General features: G+C 39.7%; 3 protein-coding genes and 2 long non-coding RNA genes across 7 annotated transcripts; 3 read left to right on the forward strand and 2 right to left on the reverse strand.

Annotated features, from left to right (window-relative positions):
- The first annotated feature begins 1,430 nt into the window (after positions 1-1,430).
- On the forward strand, positions 1,431-12,385 carry slc12a3 (solute carrier family 12 member 3). Of its 3 annotated transcripts, XM_049724107.2 has the most exons (27): positions 1,431-1,542; positions 2,249-2,399; positions 2,507-2,635; positions 2,713-2,788; positions 2,925-3,020; positions 3,254-3,393; positions 3,647-3,757; positions 3,991-4,102; positions 4,193-4,323; positions 4,390-4,474; positions 4,941-5,101; positions 5,260-5,367; positions 5,460-5,583; positions 5,908-6,009; positions 6,286-6,441; positions 6,513-6,612; positions 6,781-6,892; positions 7,414-7,539; positions 8,340-8,446; positions 8,552-8,634; positions 8,728-8,801; positions 8,986-9,091; positions 9,172-9,283; positions 10,187-10,273; positions 11,207-11,345; positions 11,969-12,036; positions 12,108-12,385. In XM_049724107.2, the coding sequence occupies exons 3-27, from the start codon at positions 2,525-2,527 to the stop codon at positions 12,247-12,249; spliced, it is 2,769 nt and encodes a 922-aa protein (XP_049580064.1). In that variant the 5' UTR covers positions 1,431-1,542; positions 2,249-2,399; positions 2,507-2,524; the 3' UTR covers positions 12,250-12,385. The 3 variants fall into 3 exon arrangements, with proteins under 3 accessions (XP_049580064.1, XP_049580062.1, XP_049580063.1); XM_049724105.2 differs by lacking the exon at positions 1,431-1,542 and having other exon boundaries at positions 1,735-2,399; XM_049724106.2 differs by lacking the exon at positions 1,431-1,542 and having other exon boundaries at positions 1,741-2,399; positions 8,728-8,802; positions 8,990-9,091.
- An 827-nt stretch (positions 12,386-13,212) lies between these two features.
- herpud1 (homocysteine-inducible, endoplasmic reticulum stress-inducible, ubiquitin-like domain member 1) lies at positions 13,213-18,308 on the forward strand. Its single transcript, XM_049724128.2, has 8 exons — positions 13,213-13,599; positions 13,811-13,888; positions 14,348-14,425; positions 14,811-14,974; positions 15,450-15,560; positions 15,689-16,063; positions 16,652-16,766; positions 16,850-18,308. Exons 1-8 carry the CDS (start codon positions 13,447-13,449, stop codon positions 17,033-17,035), a joined length of 1,260 nt encoding a protein of 419 aa, XP_049580085.1. The 5' UTR covers positions 13,213-13,446; the 3' UTR covers positions 17,036-18,308.
- A 1,309-nt stretch (positions 18,309-19,617) lies between these two features.
- cetp (cholesteryl ester transfer protein, plasma) lies at positions 19,618-26,276 on the forward strand. The gene is made up of 17 exons (XM_049724120.1): positions 19,618-19,865; positions 20,252-20,366; positions 20,438-20,569; positions 21,591-21,661; positions 21,807-21,894; positions 21,987-22,056; positions 22,132-22,192; positions 22,469-22,560; positions 22,768-22,867; positions 23,436-23,515; positions 23,619-23,669; positions 23,766-23,915; positions 24,663-24,730; positions 24,957-24,996; positions 25,438-25,507; positions 25,935-26,020; positions 26,089-26,276. Exons 1-17 carry the CDS (start codon positions 19,721-19,723, stop codon positions 26,167-26,169), a joined length of 1,500 nt encoding a protein of 499 aa, XP_049580077.1. The 5' UTR covers positions 19,618-19,720; the 3' UTR covers positions 26,170-26,276.
- LOC125971146 (uncharacterized) lies at positions 21,758-23,203 on the reverse strand. The gene is made up of 2 exons (XR_007482358.1): positions 23,006-23,203; positions 21,758-21,877 (listed from the first exon to the last, which is right to left on the reverse strand). It is a non-coding gene; the product is annotated as an uncharacterized lncRNA (long non-coding RNA).
- LOC137840403 (uncharacterized) lies at positions 23,763-24,534 on the reverse strand. Its single transcript, XR_011087028.1, has 2 exons — positions 24,444-24,534; positions 23,763-23,878 (listed from the first exon to the last, which is right to left on the reverse strand). It is a non-coding gene; the product is annotated as an uncharacterized lncRNA (long non-coding RNA).
- Positions 26,277-26,889: the final 613 nt, after the last annotated feature.

Genomic DNA, 26,889 nt, shown 5'->3' on the forward strand with positions numbered 1-26,889 from the left:
TTTCAGGCAATTAGGCAGCTTCTATTGCTTTAAGCCAAAAGAACAAGCCATTATGTTTTATCAGAACATGAAAGGGTTTTTATACTCCAGTGGTCCTTGTATAAAATATGCAGAAATGGATCACAAGAGTCACTCACTTGAGAAAGGCATGATGAATGTTAGAGATTAAAGAAAACAACCAAGTCATGCTAATAAATAGTAGTGAAACATTTGGTTGAAGTTCGTCGACATAAAAACAAAGACTCTCTGGGCAATCATCTTGCAGATCATGTGACATTGTTAAATTACCATTCTCGCTGGGGTTTCTGTTTCATGCTGATCAAACAGGGAATAGAATTACAGAATTATGCCGTATATGCATGTATAACTCCAACTTTGAACAATGTTTTGACTCAACGGTTTTAGGCAATTTCGGCAAAGTAATTAAATCATCTTTATTTATAGAGTGCATTTCATACGCAAAGTCATGTCACATGTGGTGCAGGATTTGGACCCAGAAGAAGACATTACACAATAGTTGAAAAGTAAGACGTGTGCTGCAGGGCGTATATAGTCAGTGCTGAGAACCGGGATGGGGACCTGCAGCTGCCGAGGTGTTGGGATGGAAGCATGGCGCAACCACCAGAACTAGGCCTACCGCTCTCGATGTAGGGGAGCGGAAGGAATGCAACTGGGGAAGGTTAACGAGCAAAAACAGAAACGAATGGGACGAGGTAAAGTAGAGAGTGTACAAGGTGGCGAAAAAAGTGGCTCGGGGACATGTTTGGAATGATGCCACTTAGAGAACCTTTCTTTTAGCGGCCTCGTTGCCAATTCGGGGAGGTCCCAGATAAATGGCCAACTGGTAAGGGTCTGAATGGAAGGGTTCTTGGGTGGACTCGAAGGATCATCAAAAGACAAATGTGACAAAAAAATTGATTGATAACCAAGGAGGGACTGGGAAAACAAATATTGTTAAGATCGGAATCAGAATCAGAAAAGATATAGGGGCCATCTTTACGATTAGAGTCTAAAAAAGACTCATGAGGCCGAAAATTAGAAGAAGTAGATGGCACATGTGAAAGAGGGGTGGAGAAAAAGACAGAACTTACACCAAGGGCGTGGGGGTGATAGATTGGGGCTTGTGACGGCCTGAGCTACGTACGCATCGAGGAGGAACAACAAAAGGGATTCCTGGTGAAAAGACAAAGCAGGAGCTGGTGAGATATTTAGAGGTGAAGGGATTGTTTGGAACAATGTGGGTGACGTCTGTGACTCAATGGAACGTGTCTAAATCTGCTGGGACGCTTTCTTTCTGGGAAAGAAAGCTCGACACAATGACAATTTGAGTAACCCGAGTTTTTGCACTGTGAAACATCAGGCTTATATGACAGAATAAAGCTGACATAATCGAAGGACACAGCACATAAAGGGAAAAGCAACATCAGCAACAAAGTGATACCTCAAGGAATCGGGCCTATATGACAGAATACACACATAATAAAAGGACACAGCATAAAGGACCCGCAACTATGCAGTGACTCATACGTGGAGAAACGACAGGTAACTCTCAGTTTGATTCACATAATTTAAAGAACATTTAAAAGCATTTACCGACAAAAGAGTTAGACTTTTAAAAGCAAAGTAAAGAAAGTTTACATACTAAAATTATTACAAGAACGTTAGTGCAAGAATAAGAATGGTTTTGAATTTCTTCAAAAGGAAAAAAAAAGTCAAACTCTGATATTTTCTTACTTTAGAAAAGGTGTTGGAAATGCTGACTGCGGCGTTTATTGATAGAATTTATATTGTATCGAAAAAAGGCCGACTGGATATTGAAGACTGATATTATGCACTAACTGGATTGTCCTTCATTTCCATAAGGACATTCCTGGTTGAGCCGGCCGGCAGTGTGGTGTGCTTTCATAGATCCTCTAATGAATTCTGTAACTGTTCATTAACATGGCCTCTTATATAGCCTGAAGCTCTTCCTGGTCTGTCTCAAGTGGAATATAAAACTGACTGACACAATGAAGCCTCCTTCATACGGCCTTGACAAGCCAATGTCTTTATCCCCTTGACTGGCCTGTTTAAAACTACTTTAATACAAATATATACATTCCAAGTATATATTTGTATTCTGAATGGAGCTTCAAGTTATCAGCGATGGCGTTCATCTGTCCGCATACAAACCCAGAATTGCACAATCAGTGACCGATGGCAAGACAACATCAGCAGAGTCTGATTATTACAATTTCTACGAGGACAGCAGTCCGATTGTGTCCTGTGGATCGGATGTCCAAAGTCGCTATGAGACCCTGGATGCCCCGCCAAACTCGGACTTCTACGCCAACACCGAAGTTTGCGGACGACGGAAGCGCTTCAGGCCGTCTCTCTACCAGCTGTATGCCAACCATGAGGTGAGGAAGCATTATGAATTCAAATGTGCCAGCTATTCGATTTTCATTGTTCTCACTTGAAGCACATTTCATTTATTTTCTCCTACATTTTCATTGCCTTTAACTAGGATGATGTGCAACCTCCCATGTACGAGGAGACAACACCTGTGGGCATGGAAGGAGACAGCTCAGAGGAAGAGGAGGGAAAAGATCCAGTGCCTGAACCGACGCGATTTGGCTGGTTTCATGGAGTCATGGTTAGTCGAGAAGAGTGGATGTTAGAGGTTAATAGCCTTTCAGGCTGAATAACTTGTATATGTGAATGTCTTTCTAGATCCGTTGCATGTTAAATATTTGGGGTGTGATCTTGTACCTGAGGCTCCCTTGGATTACTGCCCAAGCTGGCATAGGCAAGTAAAATAAAACTTTTCCTGACCTGATAATATCCTGTTTTAAATCGTTATCTACCGAAGAAAAAATTGAGCAAAAATAAAATCCCGCCATTATTTTGACATTTTCTTCCTTTCCCATTGCGTAATTCTCCAGGTCTGACCTGGGTGATCATCCTGCTGTCCTCATGTATAACTGGCATCACTGGGCTCTCTACATCTGCTATCGCTACCAACGGCAAAGTCAAAGGAGGTTTGTTCCATCTGTGAATAATTTTTGAGATCTGAAGGTATGTATAGCATGAAGGTATGTCGCAAAATGAAAATATAAGACATATTCTTGCTCGTGTGACAGACCCGGTGTTGTCTACTTGACCCGATCGTAACGAATCAGTTATTTTCTCAATTATGGATGGATGGATGGGCGAATGGACAGATGTTACGCCTATGTTTGACCAAAATAAATGGCTTCTCCTTTTTCTTCAGGTGGGACCTACTTTTTAATCAGTCGTAGCCTTGGTCCGGAGCTTGGTGGGTCCATTGGTCTGATTTTTGCCTTTGCTAATGCTGTGGCTGTTGCCATGCACACTGTGGGCTTTGCTGAGACTGTTGTAGACCTCATGCATGTAAGTGCCATACCCAGTGGACATTTCTTAATCATTTTACTCATTAATTTCTAATTATTGTGTTTCATTCAGCCAAGGACAGTTTATTTTTAAAATTGTTTGGAAACAGAAGGTCAAATCCCTCATTGACCAACGCAATTGACATTATAATTTAGCATGCTCACCCCAACTAATTTTGTTTTTCATGATCATTTACTTGGTGTTTAATATTCTTTATCCTCGGTTTCAAACTCTGATTTACTTTGTCTCTCAGGAAAATGGCGCTGTGATGGTAAACCGAATCAATGACATCCGCATCATTGGTGTCATCACAGTCACATGTCTTCTAGGAATATCAATGGCTGGAATGGCATGGGAGTCAAAGGTAAGCTCAACTAAATATAAGGCCATACTTAAGTCGTCAAATCTTTAGGCTCCCCTGAGTATATCTAGTCAGAACTTCTTTGCTTCACATCTCAAATTATTTTAATAAACTTTACATTGGGCTTTGTCATTACTGAGATAACGCTACGAACTAGTGGTGCATTTAAAAAGCAGTGGCATATTTGAAGAAACCTGATTTCTATGTGAATGTGTTTTTTTTTTTGTCTTCCAAAGGCCCAGGTTTTGTTTTTTCTGGTCATCTTGGTGTCATTTGCCAGTTACATTGTTGGAACCATAATCCCTGCATCACCGCAGAAACAGGCCAAAGGTTTTTTTAGCTATAAAGGTGATTTTTTTCTATTGTTGCATTTGCCCATACAAAATCTTCAGCCTCTGAATTACTGTCTAAATAAGAGATGAAATTCCCTCCCAACAGCGGACATTTTTGCAAACAATTTTGTGCCCGATTGGCGGGGACCGGAGGGCAGCTTCTTTGGCATGTTCTCGATTTTCTTTCCTTCTGCAACTGGCATTCTGGCAGGAGCTAACATCTCTGGAGATCTGAAGGTATGTCGCATTTTCCTCTCCTCCCTCGTCTCCTCTTGTTTGAAATATTGCTTTTCCCATTGTCAGGATCCAACAGTGGCTATCCCCAAAGGAACGCTAATGGCTATCTTCTGGACCACTTTGTCATACCTCATAATCTCTGCAACCATTGGTATTGTATTGTCAGAAACAAAAGTCGTGTGAAAGGATGTTTTAAGATTGAGTTCATATTTTTGTGTTGCGACATAATCTTATAACAGCAGGGTCCTACTTTAAGCATTTTTGAGTGATGGCCCTGACAGAACAGACGCTAGCCCTGTATAGTCACGATGTGATACATTTCAATGGTTAGGGTTAGGGTTAGGTATTGATTCTGTGTAGTTACTTTTTTACATGTTTGTTTTTGCAGTAGACTGTATAATTTTTTTATTTTTTTTTTATTCGAGGTATTCTGGGCCTGAGCTCTTGTTGAAACCATTTCTTGTGGAACCCTAACCCTAACCCTATTACAGCGCATCTGGAAAGCCTGTAAAGTACTGTAGGTAATAAGTTCGTGTCTAAACCATATATCGTGTGTGTGTGTGTGTGTGAATGTGTGTGTATGCGTGGGCACCGTTTGTCTTTCTTATTGCTTTCAGGTTCCTGTGTGGTTAGGGATGCATCTGGATTGTTAAATGACACCTTGTCCTTCTCCTCATCCAGCAACCATTGTGTTGGTTTACCTTGTCACTATGGCTGGGACTTTACCGACTGCATCAAGAACAAAACATGCATCTTTGGCATTAGCAATTACTATCAGGTCAACATACAAACACACACACCATCAAAATGAAGGATATGTTTTCTTGTCTTTCTATTGGTACATCTGTTAGGGGATTACGATATTTTTTTTTGTATACAGACCAACATCTAATGGGTTTGTTTCAAATAGTTCAGAATCTTTGTCATTGTTTACAGTCAATGAGCATGGTGTCAGCCTTTGCTCCACTCATCACTGCTGGTATATTTGGTGCGACACTCTCTTCTGCTTTGGCCTGCCTCGTGTCTGCACCCAAAGTGTTCCAGGTACTATATAGACTTAGACATCTGTTGGTAGGAAGTTTTTGCACGTGCGTTGATATAGCTTTACAATGTGTATCTTATTCTGCTTTCTGTAGTGTCTATGCAAGGACAATCTCTACCCTCTGATTGGCTTCTTCGGCAAAGGTTATGGCAAAAATGATGAAGCACTCCGAAGCTACCTCTTGGCATTCATAATTGCCGTCTGTTTCATTCTTATTGGTGAGGACTGGAACTTAGCATGTCGGAATTCTATTTTCTTAATTTCTTCTAAAAAATTAATTAATTTGCTATTTTGGGTCACCTTATTTTCTTTGACCAGTGTATAAATCAGAAATTGAACACAATGACCGGCCTCTTATTAGATTTTTTTTTTTTAGACGTACAAAAATATTGCAAAATGAAAAGCGAGACAAAATATTTCCGAGAAACCAGTTTATAATTGGGACACAAAGGCTTTGAAGCACAATGAGGTAAAAGATTGGTATTGTTGAGACTCTGACAGATCCTTTCTGTTCTTGTCCTTTTCTTTTTTTGTTTACGCAGCCGAGTTGAACACGATAGCTCCGATCATTTCCAACTTCTTTCTCTGCTCCTACTGTTTGATCAACTTCAGCTGCTTCCATGCCTCAATCACCAACTCTCCTGGTAAGATGGGACATTTTCGATACACAGTACTGTACCCACAAAGCTATAAAAAAAAAATTGTAAATTAATTACACTAATTATGTGTTCATATTGTATCAAGTCATGAATGTGTGGATTTAGGTCAAACAGCAAATACCTGTAAGTTATACTGTGGACACAAATTAGTATGCGAGGAATATTATGTTAAGATTTCATGGCGCTGATAACAAGCACAACTTAATTTCGGGAAGTAACACAATACAACACAATCTATCCTGAGATTTTGTTGTGTTACAGGTTGGCGTCCATCCTTCAGGTTCTACAATAAGTGGCTGTCTCTGCTGTGTGCTGTGTGTTGTCTGGTTATCATGTTCTTATTGACTTGGTGGGCAGCTCTCATTGCCTTTGGTGTTGTCTTGCTCCTATTAGGATACACACTCTACAAGAAGCCTGGTAAGCATACTGAACACTTAAAGACGAAGTAACTGTCGTTAACTCACGTGTTTTATTCACTTTGTGCCTAGCTGTGAACTGGGGCTCGTCGGTGCAGGCCAGCTCCTACAACATTGCACTCAATCAATGTATGGGACTTAACCAGGTGGAAGACCATGTGAAGAACTACAGGTCAATGACTGAATATTATCCCTACTGTCCTGTCACCAGAATCATTAACCGCGATGGAAAATTTAAATAAATAAATAAAAAATATAAAAATATATATATATATACGCGTTCTCCGACTGCTCTTAGCAGTTCAATACGTTGGCAAATAAGTGTGTGTCTTTATTGCAGACCACAGTGTTTGGTGCTAACAGGACTTCCCAGCAGTCGGCCAGATCTTGTGGATCTTGTCAGCTGTTTCACAAAGAATCTCAGTCTCATGATTTGTGGCCATGTGGTCACTGTGAGTACAACACAATATATTTAAGTGGTTAGCACATCTGCCCAACAGCTCTGAGGTTGTGCATTCAAATCAGGGGCGCTGCTCGGCATTAAGGTCTACTGCTCTCTTATAAAGAGGTCCACAACCACCGGTCTGCAGAGTCTGGGCTCAAATACATCATCTTATGTGGCCCGCAAAGACTAATTGTGGATCGACTTTATGTCAATACTAAAATTACAAAGTGTCTTCACTTTTAAAAAATAGATTTGCTCGCAATTTTTATTAACATTCTTGTTTTTAAAAATATTTGGTTTTACTATTCTCTGATTTCAAAACTAGTTATTCATCAAATTGTTGTGTAGTTTATAATGCATATAGTATAAGGCGGTGACAGTCATAATGATCCTCCGAAAGGAAATTATGACTAGCTCCAGTTCACCCAAGACCATGATTAGGAAAGGTGCTATGATGGACAGATGGATGGAATTGGAACAAATACTTTCATGATTGTTCCTGATATTTTCTTTGTCACACTCTTCCAGACTGATCTCTCTGCACTTGTGCAAAGTGAAAGTCCCATTTCCTGGTTGACCCAAAGAAAGGTGAAGTCATTTTACAAAAACGTGGTGGCTGCAGACCTACGATCGGGGGTGAACATGCTGCTACAGGTCAAAAGACTTCATTGAGTACACTCTGCCCGTCTGTCTGTCTGTCTGCCTGTCTGTCTGTCTGCCAAGTACGATGCTTTCTAACCCGATGCTTCGCAGAACTGTTTTAAAACCATTTTCATCATTTTAATGACTAAAATCTGTTTTGTTGTCTTCAGTTTTACTAGGAAATATCACTCCTACCTACTTTTACAGACTACATTGTTCTCAGCTGATATGACATCTCCCTCATTTACTTTAAATTTACATGGCCCTGTTATTTGAGAAATGTGGATTATACAGGGTACGGCAAAATGATCTGACACATTTGTAGGTTTAATAAAATGCAAATTAAAGAAACAAAAAAGTTCTTTTTTATTTTTGAAAAGTACATACAATGACATTTTGTTTCGTTTCGTTTCGTTTCATTTTCGTTTCGTTTTCGAATAATGTTATTTTGGTCTTACCGCTGCCACATTTTCGGCCGATTTTCATTTCAGTGCATTTTATTAAACCTACAAATGTGTCAGATCATTTTGCCGGACCCTGTACATTATAAGGGAATTAAAGAATGTGGATAGATGGATGGACATAATATCTCAGTTTACCAAAATGCTAACAATACAACTTAATCATAATTTAACTCAACTATATGTAGGAGCAGTGACAATATTGCCAAATACTGTGCTCTTCATTGTTTTCGAAGGCAACACATACGGAGCAAAATAAAACTTACTAGCTCACAAGAACTTCTGTTATGTGACAGAAACTAAATCAAGTTTTTCCTCTTTCTACTTGTAATGTTATCGTGTGAACACCAGGGAACAGGTTTAGGTAGGATGCGTCCCAATGTCCTTCTGATGGGTTTCAAGACAGACTGGCGCAGTGATTCGCCACAGGCCACACACAGTTACGTAGGAATATTGCAGTGAGTAATATTTGTATACATAGTCATGCACCATATAGAATATTCAGCATCAAGACTACACAATGTGTCGTTGTGAACTTGATGCTTGTACATCTTTTTATCCAGGGATGCGTTTGACCTTCAGTATGGTGTGTGCGTCTTAAGAACAAGAGAGAGACTAGATGTTTCTCACATATATCACTCCCATGGTGACAATCTCAGTTCAATTACATACATTTGAAATAAAACATAATATTTAGAACTTCTAACCCCCCCAATTTGTATTTTCTTTTTTTAAACAGCAAACCCAGGCTTTGATGGAGACCTGAAAGGCATGAACACTTTATATGCCACTTCTGGAATTAACATCATTTCATGTATGTTGCTAATATTATAGAGGTCATGAATTTAGTTATGAAAGTCTAGATATTCATTCGCACCGCTCGTGTATAAAATATACTGTATGTATATCATATGTACTGCATACCTACCTACCTAACCTACCCACCTACCCTACCTTCCCTACCTAACCCACCCACCTACCTACCCACCCACCTACCTCAGCTTCATCCATTGACACAGAGACTCAACCGAGTAGGCCTACAATGTTTCAGAAAAAACAAGGAAAGAGGACAATTGATGTCTACTGGCTGTCTGATGATGGAGGTCTGATTATGAACATATGCAAGTCTATATAGTTCATTACTGTAAAATATAATTCCTCATGTTGTGATGTTTCTAACTAGGTCTTACCTTGCTGCTCCCTTACCTCCTAACTCGGAGGAAGCGCTGGTCCAAATGTAGAGTTCGAGTGTTTGTGGGAGGAGACAATTCCAACAAGGATGCGAGGAGAGAAGAGTAAGAACTTATTTAACCTTTAAAGTATTGATTGTTGCACAAATGGATGCAACTATACCTCTGGAAAGAAAAAACACAAATCAGAATGGTCAATACAAAAAGAAACAATCACTCAAAATTATGTCGATTGAAACAAATTGGACACTTTAGTCAACCAGAATTAGTAGGGTGCATTTAAAACTACATCCTCAAACAATTGAGCCAATGTTACAAACTAGACCAATGATTCTCAACTGGTGGGTCGGGTTCTAGAGATTACTCCATGTATTCTTAGATTCATTATAGCGGTTTACCAGTCCGTCCATCCATCCATCCATCCATCCATCCATCCATCCATCCATCCATCCATCCATCCATCCATCCATCCATCCATCCATCCATCCATCCATCCATCCATCCATGGATAGACAACTCATGGGCGGGCTTAGTTACCGGCTTACTAGTTTAACTACAGTAAGCAAATACAGTGCAGCTCAGCCTTTGGCTTGGAGGGCATCATGGCGAGCAAAATGTTTTTGACAGTACATCAAAATCATTTGAAACTGAGTTTGAAAATATAATCTACTACAGTATATGCGTTTTCAGAGTTTTCTTTTTTTTTTTTAAAGTTCTTTATCCTTAACTTTGACAGAAGTGAGTCGGGACTTTGTAACGATACAAAAATCTGGGTCCCTGGGTGAAAACAGTTGAGAACTGCTGGATTCGATTATTTCGCAAATTTATGTTCTACAAGTTGTAAAGACTTCTTCAAATGTGGTCACTGTAAATTCATGAAAAAAAAATCGGTGACAAATGTTTAACTTCCCACGTCTTACATAACTCTGGGTAGTCCATGTGCAGTTTGCAGGTGTGGACATAAGATAAACTTAGAGTTTACAGTATAGTTTTATTATCTCTCTCCAGGATGATGAAACTAATCAAGAAGTTCCGTCTTGGATTCCATGATGTAGAAGTTCTTCCTGACCTCTTTCAAAAACCTCAACCTGGAAAGTAAGCTTGTCCTGATGTTTACCACAATTAAGATAATTATGATTAATGAAGCCTTGTTTTGCTGAAGAAAGAAACACATACATTCTGGTTGAGTCTTCTTCTGCATGTGGAAACAATGCTTACAATGGAGGTGTGAAGATCCTTTAGGAGTGTTCAAACCCGGTCCTCATCTAAAACATGCAGGACAGCGCCTGTCGAGGACCAGAGTTGGACACCCTTGCTTAGATGTTTGGAGATGTGTTGGACAGCCAGGCGGTAGTCTTGCCATCAACACGTTGCTTTTGGAAGACAGTAATGGGGGCAGCACATGATTATGGTGTTCTCTGCACCACACTCACAGACAGCTGTAGGAGCCACTGTTAAGCGTAGAAGGTAAAATACCAGCTCAAAGGCGTTTAAGCCTAATGTAGACATGATTGCCATTCCTGATGGTGACATCTGAAATCTTAAAACACACAGCTCCAGTCTTTATGCTGGCAGTTGGGGTCTCCATCAGTGATGTGGGAACCTTGGAGTGGTTGTTGGTGTAAATCACAAGCTTCATCAAATCATTAGCTGGATGTTTGGAAGTAGTGGCTGTCTAGGACTAGGTCTGGTCTCGAACTGGTGGCTTTCCAGACCACTGCAACCATCTCTTGCTTGAGGGCTAACCATTTACCACCCAGGAAGGACTCCCTTTTGGTCATCATTTGTTAACTTCATCATGGCCCAGGAATCGCTATAGGAGGCAGATGATGGAATCACCACCAGGTTTAGTAAATTGAGGGGAACAAATTAGACCTTCCACAGTGAAGATGGGCATGGAAAGATGTCACAATGGGGGCATTTTATTTTCCTCTGTGTACTCCGCGTTGTTCTCCCACATTCCAAAAATAAGGATAAGCGGTTCGGATGGACACTCGAACATGTGGTTCATTTTTCTCATTGTAACAGCATTCATCAGTTTGAGGATATGGTGAGTTCATTCAAGATGGACACAAACCCAAAAGGTGAACCTGACTCCAGCTCATCAAGAGTACAGGAGGAGCCCTGGTGGATCACGGAACAGGACTTGGAGAGGAACAGAACCAAGGTGAGTCCGATGAGGAACATCAGCTTCTGGAAGTTTGCAATGGCCAGGGCGGTCCACATCGGCCTGAGGATGTTGCTGGCAGTGGACAGTATCGTGTCCATTTCAGCAGAGCTATGGAGAGGGTGTTGTTCTTGATGGAACAAGTCTTCTGTGCTCCTTGGGAAAGAGGGCCCACGAGAGAGGGGTTCTCGCTGAAGCTTCAGTTCCCAAGTGCAGAAGGGGATAGCTCGCGATAGACAAGCATTCATTATAGAAATCAGCAGGCTAGCAGATAGAACGGAGTACGGTCACGCTGAAATATCTAAGTTGGACGGCACTAACGCAGTAATGGCTGCTGCAAAACATTATTTGGCCAGTTAGAGATGGTTCGGATGACGGAGAAGAATCGCTTTAAGAACTTGATATGGCTGTTCTCAGCTAAACAAGAAGTTATAATGCATACAGTGTTTGGGTGTCGGCCAGTGTTTGGGCCACAATTCTCCACTTTGGACAGAGATCATCCCACATCCTTGTCCGGAATAATATCTCTTTCTGAAAATGCAGATAAGGGCACGCTAGTTATTATTGCCAGAAATAATGACAATATCGAATACTCAACATGTTCACATTTATGTGGAAACCAGTCTTTCCGTCAGATTCGTCTGAATGAGATTCTGCAGGATTACTCCCGGGAAGCCGCACTGATTGTTATGTGAGTAATAGTATTTGTGCATATTCTACTTTATTCAATGTCATTAATCTGCCCATCATATATGCACCCAGCACCATGCCAGTGGGAAGGAGAGGAGTATGCCCCAGTGTCCTGTACCTGGCATGGCTGGAATTCCTGTCACGTGACTTAAGATCCCCTGTCTTGTTGGTCAGAGGAAACCAAGAAAACGTCCTCACCTTCTACTGCCAATGAATAGTCCTCTTTTTTTATGTGCATATAAAATGAACAGCAATTGATCATTTCTAACAAATCTACATCTCAATGAAACAGTTAATCTGAGTCACTATGACTAATAATCACAACCATAAAACCATGTGTCATTTGCTAACCCCAGTAGTGGCTTTTATTTGGCATAAAGGGTCTTGCTAAGGAACCATTATGGTCGGTGAAACTTGTTTTAATTTACAAACTATGTAACAAGCCGTGTATTATGCATTCATCCTGTACTACTCACTCCTATATTATCCAGTAAACTGTTATCACAAAAAAGTCCATCACCAGAGCTACTGTTCTTTGAGTAAGAAAACTCTCATAATAATAATAATAATAATAATAATAATAATAATAATAATAGATTGGTTTTATATTGCGCTTTTCTAAATACTTAAAACCGCTTTACATAGAAAATCCACGCATAATCGCGCATGTACATATGCACACACACATCGTTACACAAGATAGGCGAGTGCACCCCTACACCACCAGCGATCCCCATAATTTGATAGCTAAATCCGTATATTCTGTTCTATTCTATTATATTAATGACGTTTTGCAGCCACTCCCAGATTATGCAATATGACTTTGTATATATGACTGACTGTCTTTTACGTAAAAACCAATCCTGTGCTGTTCTACAATGATCACTCACTCTTTCAATTTTCATATGCACAGGACGTTCCCGGAAATGTTGTAATTTCCCAACATTTCCTGTCAACCATCGGTTGATAACTGGAAATCACTCAATAATATTTTAACCTCGGTCAGTTCAGGCTGGAATGTGATCATTAAAACGGAGTATATCATTATCAAAAGAATTTGCATTCCATTTGAAACACTGTCTTGCAATGTATTTTAATAGACGATCTTTCTCTTAAGTATCATTTGCGCATGCTCACAACACGTCGTGTTTTTGACCGTCCACGTAGGAACGCTGGCAAAAGCTAACCAATCAGAAGCAGCCACACTGTTTGGCAACAACATTCCGTCTCGTCGCAGTTCGACAGCATATTATGTATAGAAGCCTAACAGTCCAGCTTTTGTATGCACAAGTTTGAATTTTGACAAGAAACAAGAACCGTAATTTTTGGTGACCGTAAGACAGTTTTGTTCTACACACACTGTGCTGCAAGTTATCGCCGAAACGTGACACCAAACGTGAGAAGTGGAAAAATGGACGTGGAGGACTCTCAACCGAAGACGATAAGTCTTCTCATAAAAACACCCAGTCAGGCTGTGGAGGATCAAACAATTGAAGGAGTCCATGTGAACTGGACGGTGAAGGACTTAAAGACACATCTGTCGTCAGTTTATCCGATAAAACTGGTGAGTGTTTTGAGGCGTTGACTAACGTTAGCGGAACCAGCTAGCCGAGTGTTGGAATGTCAAGACGAGTTGGCTCGGTCAGGCTGGCTGACGCCTCTGCTCAGTTGGCACTAGCCAAATGGATCTAAATCAATTGTGCAAGTGGAATCTCAACCTGCATTAATCTAAAACCGACTTTGTCATTAATTTTCTTCTCGTTTGTTCCCATCAGGCTGTTAGTGACCAGAGGCTCATCTATTCTGGCAAACTTCTACCCGACCATCTTTACATTCGAGATCTCTTCACACAGGTGAGTCTGTTTACCCATGTAAAATTCGATTAATAATATCATACAGAATGTATATAAAAGTGGATCATTTATTTAACTGACACTTATAAGAAATTACTTTGTAATTGCATGTAAACAAGTCATTGGTTCTCGGGAATACCTACCTACCCATCAAGTGTGAATTTACACAACAAAATAAATCTTGGCAAAGCTGCAATTTTTCTGAGAATCTGTCCATATTCTATTGTTTCTGAGTTTTCAAGAGTTGAGGCATCAAAATTAATTAATCTAATGCCACCTCCATGTTTGGTTTCTCTGCGCATGCCTGCTAGACGTAATTCATCAAGTCCTGCCTCTGTGAGTGAAAAAAAATAAAAATTATGCTTTTATTTTGTCTTTTTTGGGGGGGTTATATTCAAGATCAAGAGATGTGAAGAAAAACTGAGCTTGCCTCATGACTCTCTCTCTTTGCCTTCTCAGACAGATACCATTCCCACACTGCATCTAGTCTTTGCTGTAAAGATGCAACCCAAAGCACATCCGGGGGCAAGACCAAAGGTGAGCAGTGTTAAACAACTAAGCAGTGCTGCGAAAATGTATTAGCCCTCTTCCTAATGCAGCTTACACTTTCCTTAAGACAACCTTGAGACTACTCAGATAAATATAAAAAGCAGTTTCTAGATGGGGAAAAGAAATCTGAACTATTTTTACCACATGTGAAAAAGTAATTGCCCTCTTACCGAAACTTAAGTTATAGGCCACATTTTCTCCAGAATTGATTTTAAAAAAATCACCCATCGTAAAAAGATGAAGTGAAAGTTGTCATTCAGGAAGTGGTAAAATATTTTGTCACGGCACTGCATGTCGCCAAACCTCTCCGGTTTGGTATCGAATAAACGTACCTTTTTAAGAAAAGTAACGGCTCTTTGTTTGATTTGCTTAGGTTAAGGAAGCAGATCTGCCGCATCTCTGTAGTCCAAGGCCCACGCCATCCTCAGCGTCCTCCAGTAGCACAGCAGAGCTGAGACAGAGGAGGCAGACGTCTTCAACTTCAGATGCCATGCTGGCAGCAGCCCCAGGCGTTCCCGCGTGGCCTGGCACCAACATGTAAGACAAAGTGTCAAACACTCTTGTTAGTGTTATCTGAAAACTTAAGTTCAATCATCAGGAGTTTGAGTATTTTCATATTGTTGAATTGGATTTCAAATGGTACCTTCATCAATTTAATGTTGAGTTGTTCAACTACTCAATAGACTTGGATTTGACACAATAAGTACACAATTTGATTTAAGACAATAATGTGACTTGGAGTTTTTCTTCAGTCTTTTTGAAAGCAAGGGGCCGTATTTAGAAGACAAACAGGTGTTGACATGCACGGCTGACTTGATTTGCATCCTGAAAAAAAACTACCTAAATCACTCGAGCCTTTTGTAACAGATATCAAGTGACTTTTGCTTTTAGACTTAACTATGCTCTCTCTTTGACGATGTGGTAAAAGCTTGCTGAAGTTCAAAACGTGTATGGCAGTGTTGATCGTATAACAATGACTTGACAATACAATTGACCTAATTTCTTCCTGCAGGACTGGAACGCCACAAATGGCTCAACCAGCATTTCCAGCTTACTCGCTGTACAGTCCCCAACAACTTCTGTGGCTCCAGCATGTCTATGCTCGACAATATTACATGCAATAGTGAGTTGTTGTTTTTTTTCTTTCTCCCCAGCAAGTAATACAACACTTTAAGGCTGTATCTGTAAGCTCAGTGGAGGAACTCTTGTTAGGCGTGATGGGTAACTTTGGGTGATGTGTTCTACCAACAGTCAAGCAGCTATGGCAGCAGCTGCCACCGGCCCCTCCATAGCACCCGCAACTGTTGTCCATCACCCACCTGTACCCGCTCACCAGGTACCTGTGCCAGCGCCAATGGCTAATCAGAACCCCATCAACAATCTGCAACCAGCAAACCAGAACCAAGTGCAGGACGGTGCATTCATTGACCCTGGCGTGGCCAATCAGAATATGAGAATGAACGCCCAAGGGGGACCTGTCATGGAGGACGAGGACGACATAGAGCGCGACTGGTTGGACTGGTTGTACTCGGCGGCAAGGCTCGGTGTTCTGCTCATGATCGTGTACTTCAACTCCAACCTGAGTCGCTTCCTTCTGGTGATGGGCACCCTCTTCCTCATGTACCTGTGAGTCCACTCGGTTAACCTGACCTCTGCGGGAACACCCACATTCTATTGTTATAATGTCAAATTGTATTAAGCAATAACATCCGGTAAATTTGATCACAGAATTTCAGCCGCGACCAAACTTTGATTTCAAGCACATATTTTAAGATTCATGTAAAATAAGCGTGCTGTGCTGAACAACACCTTTTCAACCGTGCTTGAAAATGCATAGTGAGCCTGAGTGGGGGCCACAATGTGTTTAGTAAACTAGTCAAACAATCCACACTTAACCCTATTATTATTTACACTCCTGGATTGTCGCTACCATGGTAAATGGCATTTCTGAAGCGGGGAAAAAGTCAATGTGGCCAGGTGTCTTTTATCTTCCTGTGCCCGAGCTATCACTTCTGAGCAGCTTGATCACGTTCTGCAAATATTTGTTTTGTCTTATCTAACCCAAGCCCACTCATGTGTCTCTACTCGCTTAGAAATTCTGAAGGCGGAATCATAATGAGGCATTTGGCTCTTACATATTTGGGGTTATAGTGTTCTCAACATTTCATTTTAAGTAAGTTCTCATGTTTTTTTGTCTTTTTTAATTATATTTAGTCACACCACCGGCTGGTTCTCACTTAGAAGACGACAGCAGATCCAAGGACCCAACCCCCTGCAGCCCCCCGAAGTCCTGCACAACCAGGAGAATGAGGACAGAATCCCAAATCCTGTACATAAACAGCAATTCATGATGACTTGAAGCGACATTTACCTTTATTTTTATTGAAACCCTTTTGTGACTTGTGTTCGCAGGGCGCAGAGCTTGCTGAAGAACAGAGAGAACTTTCTGCTGAAGGTGAAGAATCAGAGGAACGTGAGCCCATGGCAGCTGTTTTGGTGCCTCCGCACCGGGTGTCAGTCTTTTGGACAGCCTGGGTCTTTTTCAAAACCTTTTTCTCCTCGCTCATACCTGAGGTTCCTCAAGGCGTGGCCAACTGACCTGCTCCGACAGACCATCCATCCCCAAGTTGCTAGAGGCATGGAATTTTTTTTATTCACAGTGGAAGAAAAACTTCAACTTGACCAAAAACAGCAGCATTGTGTGCACAAGTGTGAGAGAGTGAGGCAGGATCGGGGGCAGAAGCAGCCCAGTAGCTCTTAATAATGAAGTCAAAGAGAAATTTAAAATCGAACCAATATTCTGCAGTACAAAATCACATTTATTTACTTAGCCACATGAAAATGAGGTTGTGAACTGATAGTGCAACTTCACAAGTGCTTGTGATGCTCCTGATAAAAGTGACAGATCAAGCCTTTTGGCCTCTTCATCCTGGAAAAATAATTCTCAATCACAAATGTGCCAAAATTAGATGGTGTGGAAAACCAAGCTAAACCTTTTGATTTTTCTTTATTTTTGCTGCATGTTAAAAATAATCACGTGATTATGCCATGTCATTTGTGTAAAGCAAAAAAAAAAAGATTTTTAGTGTGGTGAATTTAGTTTGTTATAACCCTGTTCAGCCTTATTCCAAGCAATTTAAAGTGATAATTAAATTGACTGACTCATTATATACATAGTATACATAAACGTATTCTTCACGACAAGAAAAATAAAAAATAAAAATATTGTAATGCAAATCATCAGTCCAGCATGATTCGCAGAATACTGCTTCGTTTTGCCCACTGTAAAATTTGTCGGCAAAATAAAAATATTGTATATACCTTTTAACGCACTTTAATACTGTATGCAAGCATCTTTACTTTATTAGGTGTTATCTGAACAATTATTTATAATTTAAATAGTACGGATTGCGATTCGGCGTGAAACAGGTCTGTTGAAATCTGTTTGAATATGAGAAAAAAGGCAAATTATTTACTTTTCAAATGACTTGAATGCCCAATGTATCAAGTTTCAACTCTTTACAGCATTTTCTTTGTCATATCTGGTTGCTAGTCACTTGTGATCTTTGTTGACCGTGTTAGTGTACTTTCAATACTCCAAGTATTGAAGGTTCACTTTTACCAGATGTTGATTTCTGTAGTCCTTGGATGAAATGTGTTTTTCACCCCCTGTACTAAATCATTTGTATGTGGGACATACAATTATTCCCATTTGTTGGATTTATAACCCGGTGATGGAAATTGTGTGACCTTAGTCACTATGTACAGTATAAATGAACATTTGAAAGTTTGCTCAACAAAGTTATATTGAGTTGTTTTGTATGTTGGGAATACTTGCAAAAAAAAATGCAATAAATATTCTTAACTTAAACATGTTTGGGTTTGTTGCAGTCGCAGTGTACTCTCTAGTTTGACTTTCCACAGACAACAGTGGATCGTTCACATGATAAGTGTCGCATTTGCACTTGAAACAATTACTAAAAATCACAGTCACTTCAATAGTCACAAAAGTCACTCTAAGTAGTTTTGAATATTTTGAAAAAGCAATGGGCTGTTACAGATATGAGGGCATTTTGTCATGGACATATTTACATTATTGCCCAGAGTTTTGAGTGTCAGTGCGAATGGTTGTTCGTCTCTATGTGCCCTGTGATTGGCTGGCAACCGGTTCAGGGTGTCCCCCCGCCTACTGCCCGATGACTGCTGGTATCGGCTAATTCTCTAGTACTAATTAATGACTATCCGTGAGATACACACTTCAGAAATAACAAATTTGCTCAAATTACTTCTAATAATGTTATATTGTCATTAATAGCATACAAAAGTCAAAGTTATAATTTGCATGGTTATCCCTGCCTGGGTTTGATGACTGTGATATACATACTCCCACTAGATGGTGCTATATTATAGGTTCATAAATAGTACTTGGCTGTCAATCAGTTACCTCCAACAAGTACAAATGTCAGTAACTGGGTTCAAAGAGGCATATTGATGAACAGCTTTCTCATATTGGAATGGTCTCCTATATGTAGTCACACTCTTAATTGGATCATCCTAAATTTTGACTGGACACACGATTTAACCTCTTAATAGGAAACGCAAGGACAGAAGACGTTTCACGGGGGAAGGTTTGTTCTCTTCATATTGATACTGTTATGGTTTTGGTATACCAGCGTGAGAAGCTCTGTCATCCGGAAGGGGCTCGGAGTCGAGCCGCTACTCTTTCATGTTGTGAGGAGCCAGATGAGGTGGCTCGGGCATCTGACTAGAATGCCTCCTGGATGTCTCCTTGGTGAGGTGTTCAGGGCATGTTCTGCCAGAAATAGGCCCCGGGACATGCTAGAGAGACTATGTCTCCAGGCTGGCCTGGGAATGGGATCCCTCCAGTAGAGCTGGAAGAAATTGCTAGAGGGTTGGGGGGGTACTTTGGGCTTCCCTGCTGAAACTGCTGCCTACGTGACTAGATAAGCGGTAGAAGATGGATGGAAGTCATGACTGTTTCAAAGGCTTCTGTAAAAGGACAAAGTTAGCAGTGGCCAAAAACCTTTGCACAGTACTATCTATACATTTTGCATTTTCTATCTTCCTTTCAGGGGAGAGAGTTCAACATCTGTAGGATTTTTGAGTGAAGACAAGAAGACAAGAAGACACGTTGGAAACTGTAGCAGCTTCCTAAGTCACGAGCTACAGTGGCAAAAGAGCCTAGCTGTGAAAGTGAGCCTGAACCAAAACTGTCCAACCAAAACTCCCCCATCACAGACTTCAAGAGTGTTTGCTTGCAAAATGACTCGTGGTATTTCTCCACCGTTCCTCGTTCTACTCCTGTCATCAGCGTATGGATTATCTCATGGATGCTTGGAGGATACGGCCTCAGCTCACAGATTCACTGGAGCTGTGTGCCGTCTCACATACCCTGCCGCTGTTGTGTGTGAGTACCTAACAGCCTGTACAAGCGTTGCATGCTTTTTAATGTGAACACTTGTTTTCCTTGACACGAGGAATTGTGCCTAGCAAACATAATATTTTGGTTTGTCATTGTCAGAGGGAAGGTCAGCACCTCCATGTGTTCGACCTTGGCTCTATCCTTTCTGTGTGCATGCTCTTGTGTCACACGAGAAGCTAATGTTTTGTTAGTTATTCATTGACTCCAATGATCAATTCATTTTTGAAGCAAAAAATGAAACGGAAACTGGAATTGAACCTAAATTCAATTGGGGGGGGGGGGGGGGGGGGGGTGAAACTGACCAAATTTGAATATGGGAAGTTTGTGTGATGTGATTCTGTTTGTGACTACACTTATCTCATTTTTAACAGTGAATGAGAAAACCACTAAAGTGATAGAGGCAGCATTCCAGCATGCAAGATATCCAGGTGTTAAAGGAGAGAAGACCTTGCCTCTCATGGGAAACATCTCCTACAGCCTTGAAAAGTAAGTAAATGCATTACAACAGTTGGAAAACAAAATGTCAAATCGTGTAACGTTTCCATTTCTTCCTCCAGTATGGAGATTCACAACCTGACGATTGGTCAGAGCTCCTTTGAGCTTCTTCCAGGTGAAGGTATCGCCATGAAGATAAGCAACGTATCTACAGTCTTCATAGGGACCCTGCATTACGGATATAACAATTGGCTGTGAGTGCATCTGGACGATTACATTTCTCGAATAATAATAGACACATTAAAGAGGAAGTCAACTCCAAAATTTGTTCTAAACATAGTATTCGAATTAATATTGTGTTTGTTGAATATGAATCAATCCTCCCATTTTTATCCATCTCACAGGGCAGCCATTTTGCCACTTGCTGTCGACTGAAAATGAAATCACAGTTGCCCAGGGCTCAGGTAACGACGAATCACAGCTCACTCTTTCTGAATTTGTCATGACGTTCGTGAGCAGAGCCGTTATCAGGAGTTACCTAAGCCCTGAGCAACTGTAGTGTCATTTTAGGTCAAAAACAAGTGGAAAAATGGCCGCCCCCTGAAATGGATAAAAATGGGTGGACTTGTTTCATTCATTTTCCACAAACACAATGCAAAACAGAATGCTGTATTCAGACTAGTGAGGATACAAAGAACATATTGTCAAGAAATATTTTAGGTTGACTTCCTTTAAGCCATTTCTGATTAAAACTTGCTGTAAACAAGGACTCGGCCTATAGTGCAACAAACCATTTTTAAAGTTAAGTAATATAACGGTCTTGATTCACCATACAAACCCTTGTTCTGATTTCTCAAAAAGGAATGAACAGACTACTTGCCATGATACTTTTATTTCTAAAAACAGATAAAATCTCTGCTTAACCTGCCTAAACTAGTTGCCACCAGCGTGGCATGCTTGATGTTTTTGGTCTCAGAAGATTCTGTGAGCTCTTAGTTTTTCTGTGGCAACAGTACATGAAAAGAGTAGAAATGTTATTAGGCCAAAATGAGCCTTAATGGCGCAATTTAAAAAAATGAATCGCATTAAAAGGGGGTTGGATTAATCATGTTAATAATGCATTGAACTGATGCCATTATTTAAAACCTTAGGAGGAAATTGAGAGCAAACATTCACAAATTGATGAGGCACTTACTTCCCTACTAAAATGAGTGCAACTCTAATAACATTGTTAAAAGAGCAAATATAAATGCATTTGTTTTTCATTTCATCCAGAGCCAGGGGTGCTCAATCAGTTAATTTTGAGATTGAGTCACAGATTGACCTCGGAATCAACCCCAAACTTTGTAAGTATTCATCTATTATGATTTATCTGTGTGAGTCGACTTTAATTAAAAAACTGTTGGATAGGTGTGACTAAGCGCTATACAAATGAAGGTGTATTGCATTGCATTATGTGATTTAATTTTATTCATATTTGACTTCTCTCAGACTGTGGTAATGGGAAGGTAGCAGCAGACACATCATCTTGTTACTTGAACTTTGACAAGCTGCATTTGCACCTGGAGGGAGAGAGAAAGTGGGTTACTCATACTTTTTAAATAAACTAATCGCTGTCAGCTAAAGACACTTTTTCACATCGTGTGTGTGCATGCGCGTGTGTGTTGTCAGACCAAACTTTCTCAAGAAGCTCTTCACTGACTTCATCACATTTACAGTCAAGCTAGTCGTCAAGGGGCAGGTAAATCATCTCTCATTGCTACCATGATCATCGAAAACATGGCTGGATTATTGTTTAGATTTTCTTTTTATGTAGATTTGTAAGGAGATCAACAAGGTAGCAAACATATTAGCCGACTTCATCCAGGAGAGGGCAGGTGGGTTCACTCATACAGTACCTCTTAAAGTAAATCCCTTTCTACTATATACAAATTTCCCTAAATATTCCAAACTGCAATAAATTTTTTCATGACATGAAAGAGTGATAGCCAATTCAGAATCTTGCTGTCTTCACTTATGTTGGTACACAGCTAAAAGTGTACATTTTATACACCACGCATCTCCCAGCCTTAATTTAGCCCCATCATGCTTCACTTAGTTGCTTTTTTAACTTGGAACCACTAGATCATTGTAGTGTTTTAATGTGTTTTCAGAGAAGGTCCTCAGTGATGGAGATATCACTGTAGATATTGGTGTGACCACTACTCCCACCATTACTGCAAACTACATAGAATCATACCACAAGGTAAACAATATCCAGACATATATGTATATGCGTATATACATACATGACCAGGTGGGTTAACTGAGAACCTTAAAAAAAACATTTAGAATTAAAAACGCACGCACATTCATCATTCAATAACTTATTTACTGTAATAAATTATTGTACTCATGTTGTCACGCACAATGACAATAGTTTTCCCCTTTGTTTTTTAAATTTATTTTCAAGGGGCTCATAAACTACCACAATACTTCTGCTGTCATTAGCAATTCAGTTTTCAAGCCCAGTCAGCTGACTGAAAACCGGATGCTCTACTTTTGGATCTCAGGTCAGCATTTTCACAGTACTACAATGATGCAATAAAATACTTTGTGCGTACTTCTAAGGAATATGAGCAAATATTTCACGACATATTAGCTGGTATTGCTGGATTATGTAATGTAAATCATCAGACTGCATCACTCACCGCACTTCTTCCTGTCACGGATCGGATGGAGCAGGGTGACCAAATACAGCTTGGGCCAAGGTTACCTGGAGAACACAAATTAACAGACTCAGCAAACTGACATGACTTAACAAACAAAACCAACAACAGGACTGACGGAGAAAGATGTGCGACAAAAAGATATGAATACATGACGAGAACATCAACACACACAATGACCCGAAAGGTCGTGAGGGGCAGACAGGACTTATATACACGACAGGTAACAAGAGGCAGGTGAGAATAAGCAAAGTAATCATGGGCACACAGGAGGGGAGGGGCGAGCACACAGACAGTAACCATGACAACAAACACATAGTGGAACGGCTGGGGACGAGACGTGACACTTCCTTAATATTGTGTTTGATATTGTTTGGGCAAGTTTACCGCTAAAATGTCTTGTTACTCCTAGACGAGGTCATGAACCCCTTGTTAACTGCTGGCCACCAAGATGATCGCTTCCGGCTTAACATCACTGGAGCAGAGTTGATTGTAACACTTCAGATTAATACTCACATCCACCATGATGTTACTAAAACAATACTTAGGAGAAATACGATCTGTCAAATAACGTTCAGAACTCTTATGATTTCAGGAACTTTTCAAGACAAACGTCTCGACAACCATGCCTGATTTTTTTAGAAAGGTAATATGGACAATACATTGCATTGCTCTTTCATATGAACATTTGTCTGTTTTTTATCTGGAGATATTTTCATATTCATAGTGTTTGTGTGTCAAGTGTCTTGTAGAAACGAGTTACCCAGAATTACGAGTGTGGAGTTCATCTGCACCCTTCATAAACACCTCCACCTCATATGGAACATCTGTCTGGGCTGAGGTCTCTGGTCAACTCTGGTGTGAAAGTCAAGAAATTCTCTTCTTTAAGACAGTAAGAATTTGCCAAAACTGGATTGAAACAGTCCAAAGTAGGCTAAAATCAGAATCGCTAAGATGAGTGATTACACGTTTTTTCACCAACAGTATTTGCGCATAAACAGTATAGAGTTTGCTAGGGAGTTTCCCCGATCATGTGGTACACTTTTAAAGAGAGGGTGAGATTTGAATAATGCCCAATATTCAAAAAGATACAAATCATATCTGCAGGCTCAGCGAGCGACAGGCGCAATCACAAAAAAAGGGTTTGTCTTTTTTCAGTGACTCAGTGGCATTTCCAAACCAAAAGATAAAACAGTTAAACACAAAAACACATGAAAAATTAAACACTTATTAAAAGGAGTATGAATAGCATTTTTGTTATTGACATTAAAAAGAAACGAAAACCGTTTTTTTCTCTGTTGTGGAAAAGATCTGAGATATGTGTAGTTGTCCCAACCCGTCGTGAAAAGTAGGGTGAGGAATCTGTAACAATCCAAAAAGTCCTAAAATAACTCATCTGCAAATTTAATGAAGTACGTACCTGTTTTGGAAAATGAATGCATGAAGTTGTGCTTTAAATAAAGGAGATAAAACAGCTCAGAAAAATGCAATTCACTGGCAGCAGAAATTTTGGAATGCAAGGCGTTAAAAAAGATAAAATCACCCATCACACCAGTGACATGGCCATGGAGAGTGTCATATGATTTTTTATTTTATTTAATTCACGTGTTTGTCATGTTTCTGTTTGTTTTTTGTGCAGTTCATCACCACTCATGTCACAACTTCTTACGTCAACAAACATGTCGTACTGCACAGCAAATCTTCACAGTAAGATCTTTCTCATCCATTTTAATTATTACCAGATTACTTCTAGTCATTTATCAGGTGTGACTACATATTCACCTCTGTAGTGTTAAAGAAGTTAACGGCAAACTTTCTATTCGTCACTGTCTTGTTGCTGTGCATAAAAACAATTTGAAATTGTGTATTGTGTTTGTAATTGATCATGCATTTCTATTGTTTAAAGATTTTGACAAACGATTTCATCTTCCAGGGTTGGTAGAGTAAATGCCCATTTATACCAATATACTCTGGTAAGTGTTTGCATGAGTCTTATAAAAGGTCTCTGGCATTCTCTCGTCAAATTAAAAAAAAGATAAAGCAAAATTACACCACATTCACATTTTGTATTATCGGATTGTCATTCGTGGTGGAGGCATCACTTCATCACCAAGATGGCTAAGCACAAATGCACTCACCACTTACCGACAACTCGGTTGAATGTTGGAGTTAGTTCCAGCTATCAGAAGCAAACACTGATAAGCACTCATCAGTGCAAACACTCCGCCTCTGCTTTTGGCTTTGACACATACAGTCAAGGAAAAAAAAGTCACTTTGTTTTTCAGTTTCTTGTACATTTCAAATGCCTGGTACTCATGAATAATATTCGCTTGAAGAAAAAAAGATTTACATTCTGATTATTATGGACAATCACGTGTTTAACAAACACTTGATTTACTGATTCGTCTGTTCAGATCACTGAAGAAGAACTGGATTTACTAGAAGAAGCTATGATGACGATAGGCATCCCCAAAGTGTTATCCGGTAAGATCATAACTATAGAATGATAATGTCTTTTAGTATTGATAATATCAAGACGACCCCAATTATATTCTGCCACACTTACATATACCGTAATTTTCGGACTATAAACCGCACCGGATTATAAAGCGCACCAGCTGAAATTCGCTAAATTACATTAAACTAGCGAGCTACACGTATAGCTCCAGAGTAGACGTGACTGGGAAAAAAAAAATCCTATATAAGCCGTAGATTTCAAAATTTGAGAAATAAGTCGCGGCTTATAGTCGGAAATTTACGGTACTTTTCTATGCGGATGCACTGCACTATCATTGTGTGAAAAAAGAAAATATTTCAAAATAACAGGATTAGAAAACGTAAATCCAAAACGTGTGAAAGAAATATGTTGTTGTTCTTTAGGCTTGATCTTTATTTCTGTTTGCTGTTCTAGTGCTTGAAACGGAAATAACCAGGCTGTTGGACAAACAGGGAGTTCACTTGTTTGACATCTACAACCCGGAAGTGCTTCCTCGGGATGTAAGTGTGACACACACATATTGTCATCTGCCCATTTCTTAAACTAAGTCTTATTCTCTTTGGCTTAGGGATTTGTGATCATACAGATGGACTTTGGTTTTCCTCATCATCTCCTCGTTGACTTCCTCACAGGCAGTCTTCAACAATAAATGATGTGCTTATAAAAATGTAAAAAAAAGAAATGATTAGTCAAGCAATGTAAGCAGTATCAAGGAGATCAAAGTTTTGAAATAAACTAAATTCAAACTGACCCAAAGATGGATGTGCGCATGTTTGGATCACTTTCACAATATTGCCACCATTTTGATGGACATGCTTTACCTAAAAAGATTGAATACTGCATTTTTTAAGGTTACTTTTTTTTGGCGTATTGAACTTTGCATTTCATCTTCAATCTTTCAATTAGTGTTATAACAAATTTCATCACTCACATCATGTTACATATACTGTAACATATTTGTACCTTAAATAGATCCAGCCCTTTTCTTATAGTAATATGTAACATGGCAACATTATTTATAGAATATATATACTTGCCACTTATTTTAATAACAATCTGGAATTAATTGTACATGCAGCCCTCAATTTTCTGTAGTGATTATCCTCTTGAACTATATGCTTGGTGACTGGATTTGTCTCATTTAAATTAATGAATTAATAATCTGTAATAATAGTAAATTGATTAAATATGCATGGACGGAAGCCCACAAAACATGTATGTGGAGAACATTAAAAAACGCCACATAGCAGGAATTAAAATCAAGAACATCTTGACCGTGAGGCTTGGCTGCTATTCACGATTACACTGTGATGCCTGTTCTATTAAAATAGGATTAGGATATTATTACAATATAAATAATATATTTTAC

This window comes from Syngnathus scovelli, chromosome 6 (genome assembly GCF_024217435.2).
Source record: "Syngnathus scovelli strain Florida chromosome 6, RoL_Ssco_1.2, whole genome shotgun sequence".
NCBI classification, from domain to species: Eukaryota; Metazoa; Chordata; class Actinopteri; order Syngnathiformes; family Syngnathidae; genus Syngnathus; species Syngnathus scovelli.